Raw genomic sequence first — 18,447 nt, forward strand, 5'->3', positions numbered from 1 at the left:
TAAAAAGAGGGGATATGACCATTGTACAGTTTCCACTATGTAAGTATAGGGGGCTTAGATTTGGATCTATTTTTCTATTAATTGTTAATATAAATTCAATTTACTGTGGATTAATGTACAAATTATCCAGTAATTGCTTTTGTCGAATATTCTATAGCCTTCATTTTTATTACTGTTTTAATTCAGATAATCTTCTTTTCCTCCTTCACCTCCACTTATTGCTATAGTCAATGCAGTCAGAAAGAGTAAAGTACACTTTTGAAGGGCCCCATTGTCATCTGAACATCACTATGTTCAGTGTGATAAACTGTGTCCACTGGTGGGTGCTGAAAAATCATAGGTGTGCCTACTGCTTAGGAAAACAATCTAGGGCAAACCTGGTGAGTTCCACTTGGGCATTCAAGTGCTAAATTGAGCTCAGTAAAGTTGGCCATTTCCCTGCAGCCACAAACTTCTGGCAGATGTAATAATGCAGGTGTCACCTTAGCTGGAACACTCTGTTTGAATGTCCTCTCCTACACATGTTCGTTTCTATTGGCTTTTTATTTAACTTGCTCATGAGGCATGGCAAAACCAAAGAAGAACCTTTTGTGCTTAAATTTGATTAAAGTTTTCTTGGGGAAAAGTGTCACCTAAAAGTTGTTAAAACTTAGATATAAGACAGAAAAATGTCAGCACTTTGTTTTCTCGTGATAATTTGTACTTTCTGCTAGAAAAAAAAACCTAATAATGAAAAATTTTAGTCTTAAAGGGTATCAAATAAAGAAATAATTTAGGGAAAGAAATATATATATATATATATCCTCATATATAAAATATAATTGCATGTAATAATTTTTTTTAAAGATTTTATTAATTTATTTGACAGAGAGAGATCACAAGTAGGCACAGAGGCAGGCAGAGAGAGAGATAGAGGAGGAAGCAGGCTCCCCGCTGAGCAGAGAGCCCGATGCGGGACTCGATCCCGGGACGGGAGATCACGACCTGAGCTGAAGGCAGCGGCTTAACCCACTGATGATACTTTATTCTGGGTATATGTTTGTGATACCATTGGTTGTTTTCCCCACTCCAGTCTGAACATTCATATATATACAAAGTATAGATGAATGTAGGAATGGCGATGATTGGGCACTTTAGCGGAACCCATTGTCTTGATTTGCAGAAAATGAGTGATGTCCTCTGACCTCACCACCGATTCACACTATATTTCTGAGTCTCAGTTTCTCTCTAGTTAGAAACAAAACAAAATACAGCGACACACAAAAAAGCAAACTCCATTCTTATTTTACTGGGAAGCCATGCAACTAAGATGAATATATAACATATGACGTGTGAAATAATTAACTCTAAAGGAAAACAATTTTATCAGTTACTACATATTACCATTCTATGGTTTGTCTTTATACCCTAAACCACTTATCTAATAAACCACGTCAAGAATACTAAAAATTGGAGCTTACATGAGAAAGTTATATTTTTTCTATTTGAAAGAGGAGTATTACTGTGGGAATTTCTATGCCCCTGTGAACTAATGCCAAAAACAGATTTTATTTTTAATTTGTTTTTATGTTCCATGTGATAAGATATTTTAGGTGATGTCATAGATTTGATGGCCCTCCATTAATTTTTTTATCTAACAATTTATTGAATCAGATAGAATGTAAAAGTTTACACCAAATATTTAATGTTCTGAGAGTCTTCATTATATTCACTATTTATTTATTTATTTTTATATTCACTATTTAAATAGCATTTACAAATGTGTATTTTGAAAGTGTGAGAGAGAACTTGATTCTGGCATGGGCAAAATAAATGTTATACTCAAAGTGTTTCAGAGTGATATTTAGATAATCCAAAAAACAGATATGTATTTTGTGTGTATTGATTCTTAAATATTGATAGTACAAAAAATCTCAAGTTGATTTAAAATAACATATACTCATAATTTGCATGTACCTATTAATAGTCGAGAATTAATAGATTATCTCTATGTCATTATCTCTGATCTCAGCATGATGAGTTATGTATTTACTAGATGGCATTTCTCTTTATTAAGAGCTCTTATTGGACCATATGGTATTTGTTCATCTACTCAGTCATTAGTATTTATTAGGTACCTACTATGTGCAAAGCTTGGTACTAGGTCCAGTGCCATCTGTCGATGGATAATTGTTAGTCATTAACCTGTCTTCATTGGGTTTATAATCTATATTTGAAGGTTAAATATATACACATGGCTATACAGAAGACAGACACTTTTAACAGACAAACTAGAGGCAGGAACACAAATCCAGGAAAGTTAAAAACAAAAGCTCTAAGACCTCTGCATATGTTACCTCACATAAAGTGTTCATTTAAGAGTTCCTAGAAGGTGTGCCTGCCTACCTCATATTTTATAAGTGAAACAATGGCTCAGATGTTTAAGTAAACTTTTTGAGATTTCAGAGGTAGTGCCCCTTGGAACCAGGATTTAAGTTCAGGACTTGAGGAATCCAAGGACAGCATATATCCCTTCAATATACCCCCCCCCCCAAATAAATCCTTCAATATATCCCAATGCCAGGGTAGCCAAGAAAAGAGAAACTTTAAAACAGAATAAACAAAATCAGAAGACACTTTCAACAATATTGTGTGGTTTAGGGAGAGTAGAGAGCGAGGGAATTGAGCAAGTCTTCCAAATTTGATGATCTGGAGGAAAGAGAAAGAACTAGATTCTAAGAACCAAATATGCAAGAAAAGAGAGGAAGTGGGTAAAGGGATGAATTTTACTTAGGAAGCAACAAATCATGTTTGCTCTTATTTTGTTATGTTTCTACTATGTTTCATAAAAGTGAGAATCTTAGTGTAAAGAAATTGTCTATGAACAGAAATTAAAGTGGATATTATCTACCGATTTGTTCAATGTAGGTAAGTAGTTGGAAGCACATAGTTTCATTTCAGTGTTCCCTAATTATTTGATGCATGTGGGTACCATCCTCCACTTAAATTGTAAATTCCATTAAGGCAAATTGCAAATATCATGTCAATAGACTTTTATTATAAGCTTTTCTTAAGAGCTTTTGCTGATTTGTGTGAACACAGAATAAAGTTCACTATACTAAGGCATAGCATCAGCTCTGAAACAGATACAAATGGCTTCCAGTTCTTTATTGATCATATATTTTCTTGGGCATTGGCAGACAGTGTCTTCCATCAAGCAAAAACTCAAAAATATTTGTGTGATAATATGCCCATTAAATAAATGAATACATATTCTTGGTAGAAAATGAAAATCTGAATTTCTTAGTCATGATAAAAAGGAGAAATTAGAAAATGCATTTATAGTTCCTGGTTGTTTCAAGAGACCCACAGAATGATTACCTGAAAAATATATAGTCCAAGATACAAATTCTCTGTGTTGGAAGACATTGTAAATCAGCATCACCACATTTTCATTTTTTTAAGTGGCTATATATTACTGATTAGGTAGGAAGACTTTGAATAAACTGCTTTCTAATAAAAGGGGGTTTATCTAATTGTTTTCTTTTTTTTTTTTAAGATTTTATTTATTTATTTGACAGACAGAGATCACAAGTAGGCAGAGAGGGAGACAGAGAGAGAGAAGGGAGGAAGCAGGCTCCCTGCTGAGCAGAGAGCCTGATGCGGGACTCGATCCCAGGACACTGAGATCATGACCTGAGCCGAAGGCAGAGGCTTTAACCCACTGAGCCACCCAGGCGCCCCTCTAATTGTTTTAAATTATCAAATGGAGACATATCTATTGGAAGCACTATAATACCTACATATGCATTATAAAATCCCATATTGCCTGTTGACAACAGGCCAAAATTTTTATATTTTTGGATTAAAAACAGAAAACTATCCAGGTTTTCAAAATTGCAAATTTTCTTAAAAGTTGTTGTGAGAAACGTTCACTAATATTTACAATTGTAGTGAAGGTTCTAATTTAATTAACCAGTGGAGAAGGTTAGGGCAAAAAAGGTATATTATGTATAAGAGATCTATATTTCTCTTTTGACCTTAAGGTGCATTTCTGTTATGGTACGAGTGGGAAATATCACTATTCTATTTTCGTGGATGGTGAAACTGAGTCAAATTGAGGTGTGTGTCATTCTTTCTGTCACAGCAGTCACAGGAAAGTAAGGAATCTAGCCCTGGGCTTCTGCCTGCGGTTCTAGTCACTAACCCTTTTCAAAGCTTCTTTTTAGAGATATGACTTTTAAATCAGACAGCTGGAGATCAGTTCCTCCTTAGCTGTCAAGTTGTGAGCTGTGTGTTTTCCTGCCTGAATTGTTGACCCCACTTAGAGCAGAAGCATTGTAAGGGATGTGCCCTTCTCTGGGACTCTTATGGGGGAAACACAGAGGCCTGGCAGGGAGAAAGCCCTGGCGAGTCACCTTTAAAAGATGTAAACAGAATTTTCAAGGGTATGGTGATCTCGGATAAGGGTTTTCCTTTCACGTTTCGCCATATTTCAAATAGAAGACTGCTGTATACAGGCATTCATATATACACATATATTTTTTCTTTAAATAAGATGCGGACACCTTATCCTCCATGCTAATGCAGGTCAGTAAAAAATTTCTTGACGTGTACAATGGAGAATACATTTACATTAAATTACCTGCCTCAGCTGTAGTTACAGAGGCTAGATAATCACTCACTGACCCCCAGAATTTTTTCACCTGCCCATTCATACCTGAAGTGTCTTTTAGGTGGCATAGAGCCCCGGAGTCCAGCCTTGGAGGTAAAATGCATGATTTCTGTCCTACAGAGTGTAAGGTAGTGGCCATGCCTCCCCGCAGTGTAGAAAATGCTTGGGTGCACGTGTTCTCCAGAAGATCAGTTGTGATTTGCAAGGAGAGCCGAGTATGTTGGCCCTCATGTCAGGGGAGAGCTACGGGAATGTTGCAGAGGAGAGGAAAAGTCTGAGAAATGCTGAGACCATGGGGCCGCATTTAAATGACGTTCCAGTTTGTTCTGATGAATCGCTCCTCTTGCTTCTCTCCCTCCTCCCTGGCGCCTGCGCTCTTCCCCTTCTCCCTCAGGCCCTGGCACCTGCATTTGTGAAGCACTTATTTACCTGCTTGGCATTGTGCCAAACACTTCACAGATTTATCATTTTGTTCTCTCAGTAGAGTTGGTGCCTGACTCTAGATTTGGCCAGAGGTATTTACTTAGGGTTGAAATAGGCGGTTAGACACTCTTTGCCAGTGACACATAATGATGATACAGTAACGGCCATCACCTCAGTGTGAACATGGCCGTGGTGATATTACACACACTGACTCAAACCCTCCCCTACAGAACCCTACTTACCCTACTTAGTCCTCCCCTACCTAGCCCTCCCCAACCTAACCTACTCTGTAGCTGATGGACTGGTATAATTGACCATCCTTTGCGCTAGGCAGCTTGAAAAGAGAGCTACTCAATTTGCTCTTGAGTATGTAGTCATTAGCATGAAGTAAATGAGAATTTTTGCTGTCCAGGGTGTTAATATTTATTTTTATGTCTTCTTCTGAAAAACACTCAGTGATAAAGACTGTTGATTTCCATGTAGGTAATAATCCTTAAATTAACCGATCTAATGTGATAGGTTATCAGGAATTTAAAACTAGAATTTTTCCACATCTTCCTAGAAATGACTTTCCATTTTATCCCCTCCCTTTCTAGAACGGGCTTACTTTTGCTCACTCAGGAACTAAAAAATTTGGTCAAAAATTATTCCTATGTATGTTCCATTTAGCAAGAAAAAAAATCTATGTAGCAGTTATCAGTAGATAAGATTCAGTTAAGTAAGTTATTTTAATAAGATTCTAAGTAATAGTTTCTAGAAGTCAAAGAAGGTTATATATTGAAAATTACACTGTTGTTGCTTGGAACAACACATCTGGTAGGTGGAAAACTACTCTGTGGAAACATGACTTTCTTTAAACAAAGATCATGGAGAGTTTGTAAAATATAGGACTTCCAAATAAATTTGTGAAAGAACAGATTTTATAAAATCAAAGAATGCTCATTTAATCTCAGTTTTCTACTAAGGCCTTATACAACATTTGTTTTTGTTGGATTTAAATTCTGGACGTATAAAAAACCTATATTTGGGGAAAATCCAGAATTTTCCTTACTGAATACATCTTAATTTGGGGGAAAGGACCTATTGAATGGATTTAAAATTATAAATAAACTTATTAATCAGAAGTAAGAAAAGCAGTATTCTATGGTATGCACTTTGTCCTTTAGTTCAATCTGATCAGGTGAAAGTTGTTTGGTAAAAACATGCTTTATGAATGTAACAGAACACTTTCTTATACAATTATAGACATGACTCCTTACTGTGACAGGGTGCTTTCTGTTTGTTTTTCATCATTACCAAATCTATGGCAGAGCACAAGAGAGTCACAGCATTTTCAGCTAGGAATCAGTGAGATATAAAATGTGATTTATTATGTCTCAAAAATTACAATTAACTTAACCTGTATTAGGTCATTTTCCGCATTATTATTACTTGGTAGCCATAGACTATAATCATGATACTATAATCAGTATTATATAAGTTGTTCTTACCAGATCGAAAATAATACCATAGTAATTCAGGATTATTGTGATCACTAAAGATTGGCTAAAAAAAAGAATGTTAAGATTCATGGATTAAAAATAGCCTGCTTAAAAAGTATCTACAGTCTCATTTGCTCACGAGCTTTTCTTCTTTGTTTGATTCTGTTGTTTTTAGTAGCCTTTAAGGTGAAATACAGTTTTAAGTGTCTGGTCCCTCAAAAGCCAACACTTGTAAGATTGTAACATATTGCAATAGTGCTAAGCGGACCTAGATCTTCATAGATAATTTTCATGCTGGTGTGCTTTCCCATGAACATTGGATCACTGGGTATTGTTTGCCCTGTAGATGAGAGGTAAAGATCAAGGTGTTCTTTAATTCCTCCAAAGACCTCACGGCTGTATAGTAACAAAGCACCGTGCTTTGAACAATTAAGAGAAAATAGCGGTATTTACCCAATTGCCTAGGTCTCATCCTTTGCTTTTCTAAACACGACTGCTGCTTTTGAAAAACGTTTTTTGCATTTCTCTTAAGGAAAATTTTGCATTTCTCCTGGGGGGGGGGTGGAGATGAGAAGACAAATAACTTCTCCCCTGCTTGCATTATTGGGATTGGGGCATGGTCTTGAACCTGCAAAATGCCAAAAATAATCCTTGAAGCCGTGCAAGAGTCAGGGGAAAGGCTGACTGGGGGGGTCTCAGGGCAGAGAACACGAATCTTACTCTTTTTTTCAGTCCTTATGAAAGCAGGTGTCATTGCTGAGGATCAGGCCCTTGTGTTTCTCTCAGCTTCTGCCTTTTCGGGGATTTTTAAAAAGAAGACAGTAATAAAATCACAAGCCCGTCCATCCCGTAATCGTAGGCCAAGTGGAGTGCTCATTTTCGCGTTAGAGCTTGTGCAATCTGGAGAGAAATTTGTTTAGTATTACTTGTGAGTTGGTGGATCAGATAAAAGCCAGTCAAGTGGAAGAGAGGACTGTGTGAAGTGTGCTGCCTCCCTTGGTAATTGCCATGCTGCCGGCGTTCCTCCAGTCGGTTAATAGATTTCCCCAGCTCCTCTATGCCAGGTGAAAATTTCCTCATTAAGGGGAATTTATTCCATTTCCTTTTATCATTTATTATTGAAGACTAAGTGTGAGTGGAGGAAGTTGCGGAGATGACAGGGTAGAATTTTAAACAACAACAACAAAATCGACGTTGGAAGTCGGAGAGAGACAGGAGAAAGGCTCGTATTGTTTATAAAACCAGAGAACACACAAGAGACTTCCCGCTGTAGAAGCTGAGCCCTGCTGTCTAACCGTTAAAAGATTATGGCAGAGTGTGTAAAAGTCTGATTGTCTGTTTTTAAGGTGTTTTTCCCCCTCCAAAAATTTCAGAACTGTCATTTTCAGCTGCTAAGTAGAGAGGAACTGAAGATTATGAAAAGGCCAACATCACAGCTCTCTGGTGTTTCTTTGTGTTACTGTGTAGCTTCTTTTATGCAATGAGGGAAGTGTAACCTTTGCAGAGTTTGCCCCTGTACTCTGAAAGCAAGGAAAGCTGGGAGGGAGAGAAGAGTTACATATACGGCATGTTTCCCAGAATGCAATAAAGATCAACAGAAACATAGCAGCACACAGGCCTACATACCAGATAACAGACGGATACTTTATTGCACATATTTTAAAACTGTGTGCTTTTTTGCAATATGCTCCGTTCAGCTGATCACATTCTTGCTTGGTATAATGCTCCCTTGATTTATAATATAATATAAATGGAGCATTCCCTATTGAGGCTTCAGAAGGCGGTTTGGAATCACAAATTCAGCATTTATACCTCTTTTAGTAATTATTCTATTTTGAGTTTGTTCCAAATTAAGGCTTTTATTTTCCTTTGGATAAAGAGAAATAGTATAGCCCTGTCCCTAAAATAAGCTTTCATCTAACTTGATTTCTTAAAAAAAAAAAAATCTCCCTCTGATGGAAGTTCTTTTAGGCAGACAAAATGGAGGCCAGCCCAACGTGGGCAGATAGACATGAGGAGCGCGTGTCCGAATCTCCACATTGTTAGATGAGCTTTAAGTTCACTTAAGATGATTCATCTTGCATTTGACTCTGAAGAGGTTTAACCTTATCTAAATCACTGGCCCAAAGCTAATGAATCGTGTCTTCAAACTGTCTCTTCTTTTATTTTATTATAATGGGACTCAAAATAAAATTTTGTATCAGAACAAGTAGGGAATAAAGTCCATTTTCTTCCCTATGTAATGACATAACGGCCAGCTCTGTGTCAGACAAAAGCAGCAGAAAGAGTGAAATATAGAGAGAGGCAACCAGCTTCCTGTCCTGGAGTTCGGAGTACCTCACAGAATTAGGGTAGTGGTGAATGTGGGAAGGGATCTAATTTATCCGTGTCTTTGTAACTGCTGTGCTGGGTCAGGATCAACATGTATTAAAAAAAAGAAGAGAAGAATCAACATTTATTTTGTCAGTGAGGAGGACTGAAATGCTTTACACTATTTGGTGAACATGCCTGAAAAGTCGAAATTAATAACCAGAGAGACTTAAATAAAATACTACAGAAGAGATATCACTTTGAATTTTGTATGAACATACCTACCCAGTATTTGCATTCAAATGAAAAGAGATGAGCATGATTACATTCATATGCCATTCCAATTTAAAACACCCTAATTTTCAAGATGTTAAAAAATGTCCTATCATGCTATTGATCTAGCTATTTGAAGACTGAGCAAAAGTTAAAAAGTTGTTTTGCGCTCACCCAGAAAATATTCTGGGAATCAGCTTGTAAGCATGCACTCTGCAAGTCTGGCTTGATAATATCTGTTATGGGAATCTCACCTGGTAAGAATTGAGGGGGTGCCTATGGAGAAGTAAATTTTCAACCCCATCCTGAAATTCTATCATTTATGATTCATTATTCTGTGTTACTGTTGCTCTTCTCAGGCATCCCCTTTGAATAATGAAAATTCTCTGGTGTGGAGATGCTGTGGGGAGCAGTCATGATTGAGTTAGTCTTAATGACAGATAGCTGTTTTTTTGCCACCAGAGCTGAGCACAGAAATAATTTACTTTACTTTTTTATGCATGAAGCCAATTCTATCAGTCTTCTTTTCTTTCTTTTCTTTCTTTCTTTTTTTTTCCTTCTTTCTTTGCTTATTGATAAGAGACCAATTTTATTTGGTGAGTGGAGGAGGAGGATTGCATATTTGCTGGAGATGTCTTTATGTGCTCTATTGGACTCTTTGGTGGAAAATAATAAGAGGAATTTTGCATATTTCAGCAATAGAAAAGACTGCACTGCTGAATGTGGACAAAACAAATGCAAATTTATTTCATCCCTAATAGAAACATGAGGAATCTAAGTGGTTTCTTTTTTTATTTAATACTGTTATTTATAATTTTCATTTAGAGCAATGTAGCAACCTTTGAAGAATTGACTGATATTCCTTATAAGAGGAAATAAAAATAAATCATTCAAGGCAAGGGAAAAAAAAAACTAAATAGAAAAGCATGACCCAAAGAGCTCAAGATGAATATATTACTTCTGGTTATCTTTGGACTTGAAGAACTTGCATTTTTGCTAGTCTGGAGTCATAATTATAGGTATAATGACTCTTTTTAAGGTGTATGTCCTAAGTGTGTCTGGGTTGTTGCTCTGTGGGTTAGGATTTAGTCATTGAAGCTAGTGTGGCTGCTGATACAGTAACATAATATGGGTTTTGCCTCAGATAGTTATTGCAATAATAAAGAAACATCTTACTAAAGATCTGTTTATTTTTATATTTTTCTTTTACCGCTATCGCACAATTATGGGAAAATGTTCTAGCAAGTAGGTAGAAAAATCCAAGGGTACGAATCGGCTTAATGTTATATGTACAGTATTTCTCCACCTAACTCAAGCTTCATACTTATGTTTTTAACAAAATTGCAGATCAGAGAAAATGTGTAGCCTTTCACCATGCAGGTAAACATTAATATGATTTATCTTTCATAAAACTCAGGAATATCTTTATTTAAAAAGAACATCACACATAGTTCTAATTGAGAAAAATGGCTTATTTATCAAGTACTTCCACTCTGAGGCTGAAGGCACACTTGCGCATAAACAAATGAGCAATTGATTTAGGAACACAATCTTGGCAAGAAAAGTGAAAATATACATTTCCAAAACAAATAGCAACAAATTCTTCTGCTTTTGCCTCAATTTTTTTATTTTTTTCAAGAGTAAAGGTAAACACCAGGAACTGGGGTGTTTCAAAAGCCCTCAGGGGCTCTGCAGTCCTCTCTTGGGTAAGGCCTTTCCAGACTTCCCTAGTGGCCGCTGGGAGCATTTCCCCTGAGCCCGGAGCTTCTCTTGCCTACATTTCTCCTCAGCACCTCTCACAGTACAGGCATATCGATGGCTTTTTTTTTTTTTTTTTTTTTTAAGATTTTATTGATTTATTTGGTATATATAGAGAGAGATCATAAGTAGGCAGGGAGAGAGTGGGAAGCAGGATCCCTGCCAAGCAGAGAGCCTGATGTGTGACTTGATCCCAGGACCCTGAGATCATGACCCAAGCTGAAGGCAGAGATTTAACCCACTGAGCCCCTGGCTATTTGTTTGCCTCCTAATATACTCTGACCTCCCTGAATGTAGGGATTCAATATTTTATCTCTCCATCATTAAAGTAAGTAGCACAGAAATAAAATAAAATAGGAAAAAACAGAGAAGGAGGCAAACCACAAGAGACTCTTAACTATAGAGAACAAACTGAGGGCTGCTGGAGGGCAGGTGGGTCAGGGAAGCGATACCTGGGTGATGGGCATTAAGGAGGGCACTTGATGTGATGAGCATTGGGTGTTATATGCAGCTGATGAATCACTCACTAAATTCTACCCCTGAAACTAGTAATCTACTCTATGCTAACTTAATTTAATTAAAATTCCATTTAAATTGAATTTAAATAAAGAATTTAAAAAATAAAGTAGGTGGCATAGAGCCTGAGACACAGGGCATGTTCACTAAGTGTTAAAGCGCTGATGTAAGAATGACAGTGGGTGTTGTCCCCCCTTCACCATTCATAATTTCCTCCTAACTACAAATCCTCAGTATGTATTCTACACCTGCCATGCCCATCGTGGTCTCAAATTACTGCAGATGCAGTTATCCTTGCCTATAGTACATCTGTCAACTCCTTCAACCATAGAAAGCTGAACTTTCTTTACAGCTCTGTTTTCATTCCTCTACTGCCATAGTAGGTCTCTGCTACATCCACTCACATTGTTATCTCTTTTGTCTGACCTCACTTTGCACCACATAACCTGTCTCTCCATAAAGTGTTTCGAATTGCTCCGTATCATTGCATTGTCTCAAATACTGTTTTGTATCTTCATGAGCAGCATGGCCTATGTAGAAATTTCTGTGACGATAAAATATCTAATACAGTAACAGTAACGGTAACCACTGGCTGTTGAACACTTGAAATGTGGCTAATGCAATTGTTAATCTAAAATTTAATTTAAAAATTTTTAAATGAATTAACATTTATAATTTAAATAGTCACATGTGGCTAATTGCAATTGCTACCATATTGGACAGCATAGTCCTAGAGCAGGAAGCCCAGTACTTTGCATACATAGCACGTGACTAATCATACTAAATAATCAGATTACATTCAAGAATTTGACAGAAAAATGTGTTGCTCTGGGAGACTGTTTATCAAACACTTGGGAAAATTAAAAAATCAAAATCAGAATAGAAAAAAAAGACATTAAATATGTTGGGAAGAAATAATGAACTAACTTGAGAGACAGAAGGAAATTTAAGTGCCATAGGAAAAGCAAAATGACTGGGAAGAGACAGAGCTGTAAAAATCCAAACTAGGACTGATATCAAAAAGCCAGAGAAATAGCTATTAAATATACCTGTTTGATTCTTTCTTCTATAAACTCAGAATATGAATTAATTAAAGGAGATTGAAGAATACAATGAATAAAATGCAATAGATTTAATTCAACTACATTTTATTAGCAGAACTTGAAAATGTTTTATTTATTGTTAGATCTTCTGAGAACATACTGTTATATTTTAATTTCATTGTATTGACTATCAGACTGTTATAATTGAATTTTATTGTATTGACTATTGCTTGAAATAGTTGGCCCATAGCTATTTAGTTAGATATACTTTTACAGAAGTATTTTATTCTTCTGTATCTTGGCTCTTTACAAATTATTTTTTGTATTATCTTTTGTATTACATTTTGAATTCTAGTTGTAAGCTGATTTCAATAACTTTGTCTTTTCTACAAAAGCTGTTGAAGTCCAATTTCCTTTATTCATTTAATAAATATTTATTGAATGTTGTCTGAGGACTAACCTGCTAAACTTTGGGAATGAATTGATAAATGAGACAGATGTATTCTTTGTCATCATGGAACATGAATCTAGCAAGAAAAATAGTCAGGTCGGTGAATAAAAGCTAGGAAACATTAAAAATATTGGCAATATTGACATTCTAAACAGTATGGTTCCAACTATGCTCCTGCCTTTAAGCAAATGAGTCAGTGAAGAGCCCAGGAAGATCTGTGAGTGAGAGCAGACTGAGAGATCTTATGGATGAAACTTGGCTTTAGTTGACCTATAAAGAGTGGCTGGGAGTTGGAGAGCAGTTGGGTAGGTTATAGGAATGTTGAAGTCACTACAGGTGAGAGGAACAGCACAAATACATTCTACACTATGGGTGGGAAATAATCACAGAGAACAATCTTGTGGACATAGACAGATAATATTAGTAAATAGAGACAGTTCATGGAGAGTATACCCAGTCTGATACAGTGTTCGGATTCCCAGGTGAAGGTGATTCCTGAAGATCCTACATTTAAAGACTGGAGAATAAGTCAGACATTAGAGAAGGAGTTACAGACTTGGGAATTATTGATTACTTGTAATGCTTGAGTGAATGACAGTGGTTACATTTAGAAGGAGAGAAAAGGTAGCCAGACCTTTAGGCTTAAATCTGATAACAAAAGATAGAGACTTGGGGGGGAAAACACCAGTAAATAATTTTTTTGTGAATTATAAAGTAGGGTGAGAAGCAACCTATCAGAGCCAGAGGATGATATTAAAGAATGAAACATTAAGTAGGTCATATGTTGACAGGTTGAGAAGGAACTTGAGAAAAGTTTCCTAGATTTAGTAAGAGGAAGGCCCATGATTATTTTGAAAGAGGAAGTCCATTAAGACAGTAAATACAGAAGATATTTTTTTCTGAAAATAAGAGAATAAGGTGCCGGGGGTATGGAAGTAGGAAACTACATGTTTGAAAAGGTCAGCTTTGAAAACACTGAAAGATTGCAGAGGCTGGAATTTAATTTGTGCATTTAGTGTGCTATTTAATTTGTGCATTTTATTTCTTTTTTTTTTTTAAAGATTTTATTTATTTATTTGAGAGAGAGAGACAGTGAGAGAGAGCATGAGAGGGGAGAAGGTCAAAGAGCGAAGCAGACTCCCCATGGAGCTGGGAGCCTGATGTGGGACTTGATCCCGGGACTCCAGGATCACGCCCTGAGCCGAAGGCAGTCGTCCAACCAACTGAGCCACCCAGGCGTCCCTAATTTGTGCATTTTAAAAAGATAGGAGATCTAAACATGTTGAAGATGGAAAAGAAGGATACTTCAGTGTTTTTGAAATTGAACAGTTCACTGGTCCTTACTGTGTCCGTTCTAAACTTGAATTTCTCTTTTTCATTAAATCCTAGTGAGTCCATTACAGAAGAAACCCTGAAAAAGTCAAAGGAGATTGGGTTCTCAGACAAGCAGATTTCAAAATGCCTTGGGCTGACCGAGGCCCAGACAAGGGAGCTGAGGCTGAAGAAAAACATTCACCCTTGGGTTAAACAGGTAAAGGAGTTTCCCTTTCCTCAAGGGGGAAACATAGGCACCAAGTCATAGAGCCACTGCCAACAGAAGGAGGGTTGAAATTCAAAAATGATTCTTGTCTAATTGAAGCCCATGATGCCACCAATTTTATTTAGCAGAGAATTGACTTAAACTTAAAAGGGAAAGGTTGAAGGGGCACTGGGATGTAAAGGTAAGAGTGGGTACATTGGTTTCTCTGCCTAAGTGAAAAAAAAATTTAAATGACCTCTCCTTTACTTTTTGACCCATGTGCAAATAGATCTGTGATAAGTTAAATCCTTAGTGTAATAGAAGGACTTGAAATACCCTAGCATGGTGGCTGACCTCTTGAAAAGAATAGTTACCTCTTTTGGCACTAACTTTTTACAGGGTAATACTTTATTTTAAGTGTCCCATCATTATGGTTCATTTAGTATTCATTGTGATAGGGTTGGGCATAATGAGCTCATCTAGTATTCATGATAATCACACAAGAACTTTCATAGTGTACCATTGTGATTTTTTTTTTTTTTTTTTTTTTTTTTGGACTTTAGTAGAGGGATGCTTTGGCTTAAAGTACCACCAGCTGGTTTTTGTCCTTTAAAATCATTGACTTTTTTCCACGTGCTGAGGGGGCACATGCATACCCTTTGGTCTCAGGTTTGATGCTGAATATATTCTATTCAGCAATTATCTTTCTTCCTTCTCACCTACCTTACACTAGCCTGCTCTGTTGGCCCTGAATTCTTGCTCACTAAGCTGAGCTTCTGGCCTTTGAGAACTGAATTGATTTACTTTTTCTAAATATGTTCAATGAGACCTTGTCCCCTCCCGCTCATCCCCAAGCTTTAAGGTATTTTTGTCATCCCATTGCTTAGTGCCATAGGTAACTTAAATCCTATGCATTCATTTGCAAACCAAAAACATTCTTACATACAGTTCGTTTTGCCCTGGTTTGAGCTGCTTTAGATAGCAGTCTGGGTAAATTTTCCTGGTAGCCAGTTGACTATGACCATTGTGCTTTGTACAAGTAAAGTACTGCTGTAATCAATCAGTGATGCTCTGAGGTGTGTATTGTTATTTATTGGTCAAATGATAACCAGATTATATCATTGTTCCTCCACCTAATCTCATTTTCAGAATTAGGCAGTAATTGAATTATACGTAGCTTTTTATCTGTCTTTGTATCTGACAGTAAGAGGCATTAAAGGAATCTGAATGCAGCACAATATTTTTTTTTATTCTTGGAAAAAATACAACAAAGGGAATAAAATCCCGATTTATTTATTTATTTATTTTCTCTTGCAGATCGATACACTGGCTGCAGAATACCCATCAGTAACAAACTACCTCTATGTTACCTACAACGGTCAGGTAGGAACTGCTAAATTGTTGTATGCAGCAAGCTCCAGATTTAGTAAATTGTCCACATGGGGAAATACAATTTTTGTGTGTTTGCTTATCTAGTAATCTTGGTATTAAATGTGACATCATGTGGGTCAGATATGATAATGTCTTTCTGTACTCAGTCTTCTCAGAACTGCCTAAAGATGGTGAAATCAAACAAGTAAATTATAATAAGAGTAAGAGTTAAATGAACATACAATTATGATGTGTTCTTCTGGCTATTTAACTAAAACAATATTGAACTTGTTTTCTGTGACTAAACAGAGCTTATACATCATACTTACAAGGTCCCAGAGACTAGTAGAGGATTCATGTCAATAAGAGGAAGAATGAGAAAGACAGACATAGTGGCAGGACAAAGAGTTTAATTAGATTGAAGAATAACACACAATAATTTCTGTGTCTTTTTTTTTTTTTTCTTTTTTCTTTTCCTCCTCAGGAGCATGATATCAATTTTGATGACCATGGAATGATGGTGTTGGGCTGTGGTCCATATCACATTGGTAAAGTGATAACGTATTTCCATAAGACTTTATAGTTTATATAGTACTTTTCACACATGTTCATTCTATTATTCTAAGAACTATGTAAAAGAGATGCTGTTATAATAAATATTTTGCAAAGTAAGAAAAAGGTTCAATTGGGTAAAGCCCAAGTTGATAATGGCTATTAAATGATACATGTGGGACTCAGATGCAGGTCTCAACTTAATTCCTTCTTCTGTTTCACCATGTCCTCCTTTTATGTTTTTATCCTCATGAACTAAATTTAGCCTCTCATTGAAGTTGGAGAATGAATTACACTCTGACCTTTTATCATCAGGCATAGTTTTATGCAATGATCTATATTTGTTCAACAACTTCGTATATCAACCAGAAATTACATTTGTAGATGAGATCTGGGAATATATGACTTCTGTTGATATCAAATGCAAAGAGCTTTTATTATTGGTACATAGACAGAGCATTATATTATTTAATTAAAATGTTCTCAGCAGAAATTGTGACACCTCACCCATTCACTTAAAATTAGACATTTAATAACAATATAATAATCATAATTTATAGTTACAAAGTATATATTTAAATAGGCAATGATATTTCTCAACAAGTGTATTTAACATTTAGTCTTGCAAGTTATTCTAGTATGGAAATGATAAAATACATAATTTAAAATGTATGTAGTCTTACTCTGTTACTTTAAACATAGTTTATTTTAGTTTTACAATTAACCAAGGATATGCTACTTCAGCAATCTTTGCTCAAATCTTGAAGTAGGTTGAAAGTGTTTTTATCTTTACCCCCGTAGTTATCTTATGGCCAAATGGCCTGAATACCTCCACCAGGACTTACCTTTCTCTTCTGTAGAAATTTCTTCTTTCCTATTCAAATTTTGCCTAATTCCTGTAACAATTATGCATTACCTTAGGACCCAGGGAAGACTAGCTAAGCTAATAATCAAGTATATACTTAACTGATAGTGAAAATTAGCATGCTACTATTTTTGGATAATTATCATTCTGATAAGAATTTTTAGAAGACAGAATCCTAATGCAAAGGATTAGTACAAATCCCAGGACTTTCAGTTCTGTGGCGTCCCAGTAGAGGTGATATTTTGAGGTATTTAGGCCATTATTGTACTTCAAATTACTTTTTAGAAGGTCACTCACTCTGCATGGGGTGGCCTTGCCAAGTTTAAAAGGATATGCTTGGAAAGGACAGGATTTTCCAATCAATCAAGATATGTCAGAGCTCCAAGGCACTTCAGGGATCATTGGGTTTAGCCCTCAGAGAGCAGAGTAAGTGGAATAACTAAAACAAGAACTCAAGTATTCTGATCACTAGCTTGACTCTTTTTGTGTCCTGAGGTCAGTATGTTCACTTTGAGTTCTTTTTTTGTAAATGAGGTTTTAAAAAAATCATTAAAATGATCTCGCATTAACTTTGAATTTGAATGTTTCAAATATGGAGATTACTTATTGCAGAACTCAGCATACAAAACAGCCAGCAGGTTATTGTTGTTTAATTAGTCCCTGTTTTTCCTATTATTGTAGCGTGTGTAATGTATTTGAAATTTACATTCTGGAGTTTTAAAAATTGCAAGGAAAGGACATTAGCTTCCTTAGCCTTAGCGATATCTTTCTGCTGGTCTTTGTGTTGTAACTCTGTGTTTCTTTTACCCCTCTTCCCAATCTCACCCTCTCTGCAGGCAGCAGTGTGGAATTTGATTGGTGTGCTGTCTCCAGCATCCGCACACTGCGTCAGCTTGGCAAGAAGACAGTGGTGGTGAATTGCAACCCTGAGACTGTGAGCACAGACTTTGATGAGTGTGACAAATTGTACTTTGAAGAGTTGTCTTTGGAGAGAATCCTAGACATCTACCATCAGGAGGTAAAAAGATAAAAAAAAAAAAAGAAAGAAAAGAAAAATATATGCAGTGCATACTTTATAGATGTAGATGTATGTATGTAGATTTATGTTGTAATTCCCCTTTGGAGAAAGAGCTGCCAGTGTCTTCCACTGTCTAATTTTGTAGTGAAACTTAAAAAAAATTAAAAAAATTAAAAAAAATATTATCCCTGCCTTAGAGTCTTGAGGCCCTGG

At 36.2% G+C, this 18,447-nt stretch overlaps 1 protein-coding gene across 1 annotated transcript in view; it reads left to right on the top strand.

Moving 5' to 3' along the window:
- CPS1 (carbamoyl-phosphate synthase 1) overlaps positions 1–18,447 on the top strand; it is a 126,218-nt gene that overhangs the window by 70,680 nt on the left and 37,091 nt on the right. Inside the window, exons 22-25 of the mRNA XM_044241522.1 lie at positions 14,299–14,440; positions 15,746–15,811; positions 16,284–16,347; positions 18,053–18,234. Coding sequence (XP_044097457.1) covers positions 14,299–14,440; positions 15,746–15,811; positions 16,284–16,347; positions 18,053–18,234 — 454 coding nt within the window. The remainder of the gene's footprint in view (positions 1–14,298; positions 14,441–15,745; positions 15,812–16,283; positions 16,348–18,052; positions 18,235–18,447) is intronic.

This window comes from Neovison vison, chromosome 3, assembly GCF_020171115.1.
Source record: "Neovison vison isolate M4711 chromosome 3, ASM_NN_V1, whole genome shotgun sequence".
NCBI lineage: Eukaryota > Metazoa > Chordata > Mammalia > Carnivora > Mustelidae > Neogale > Neogale vison.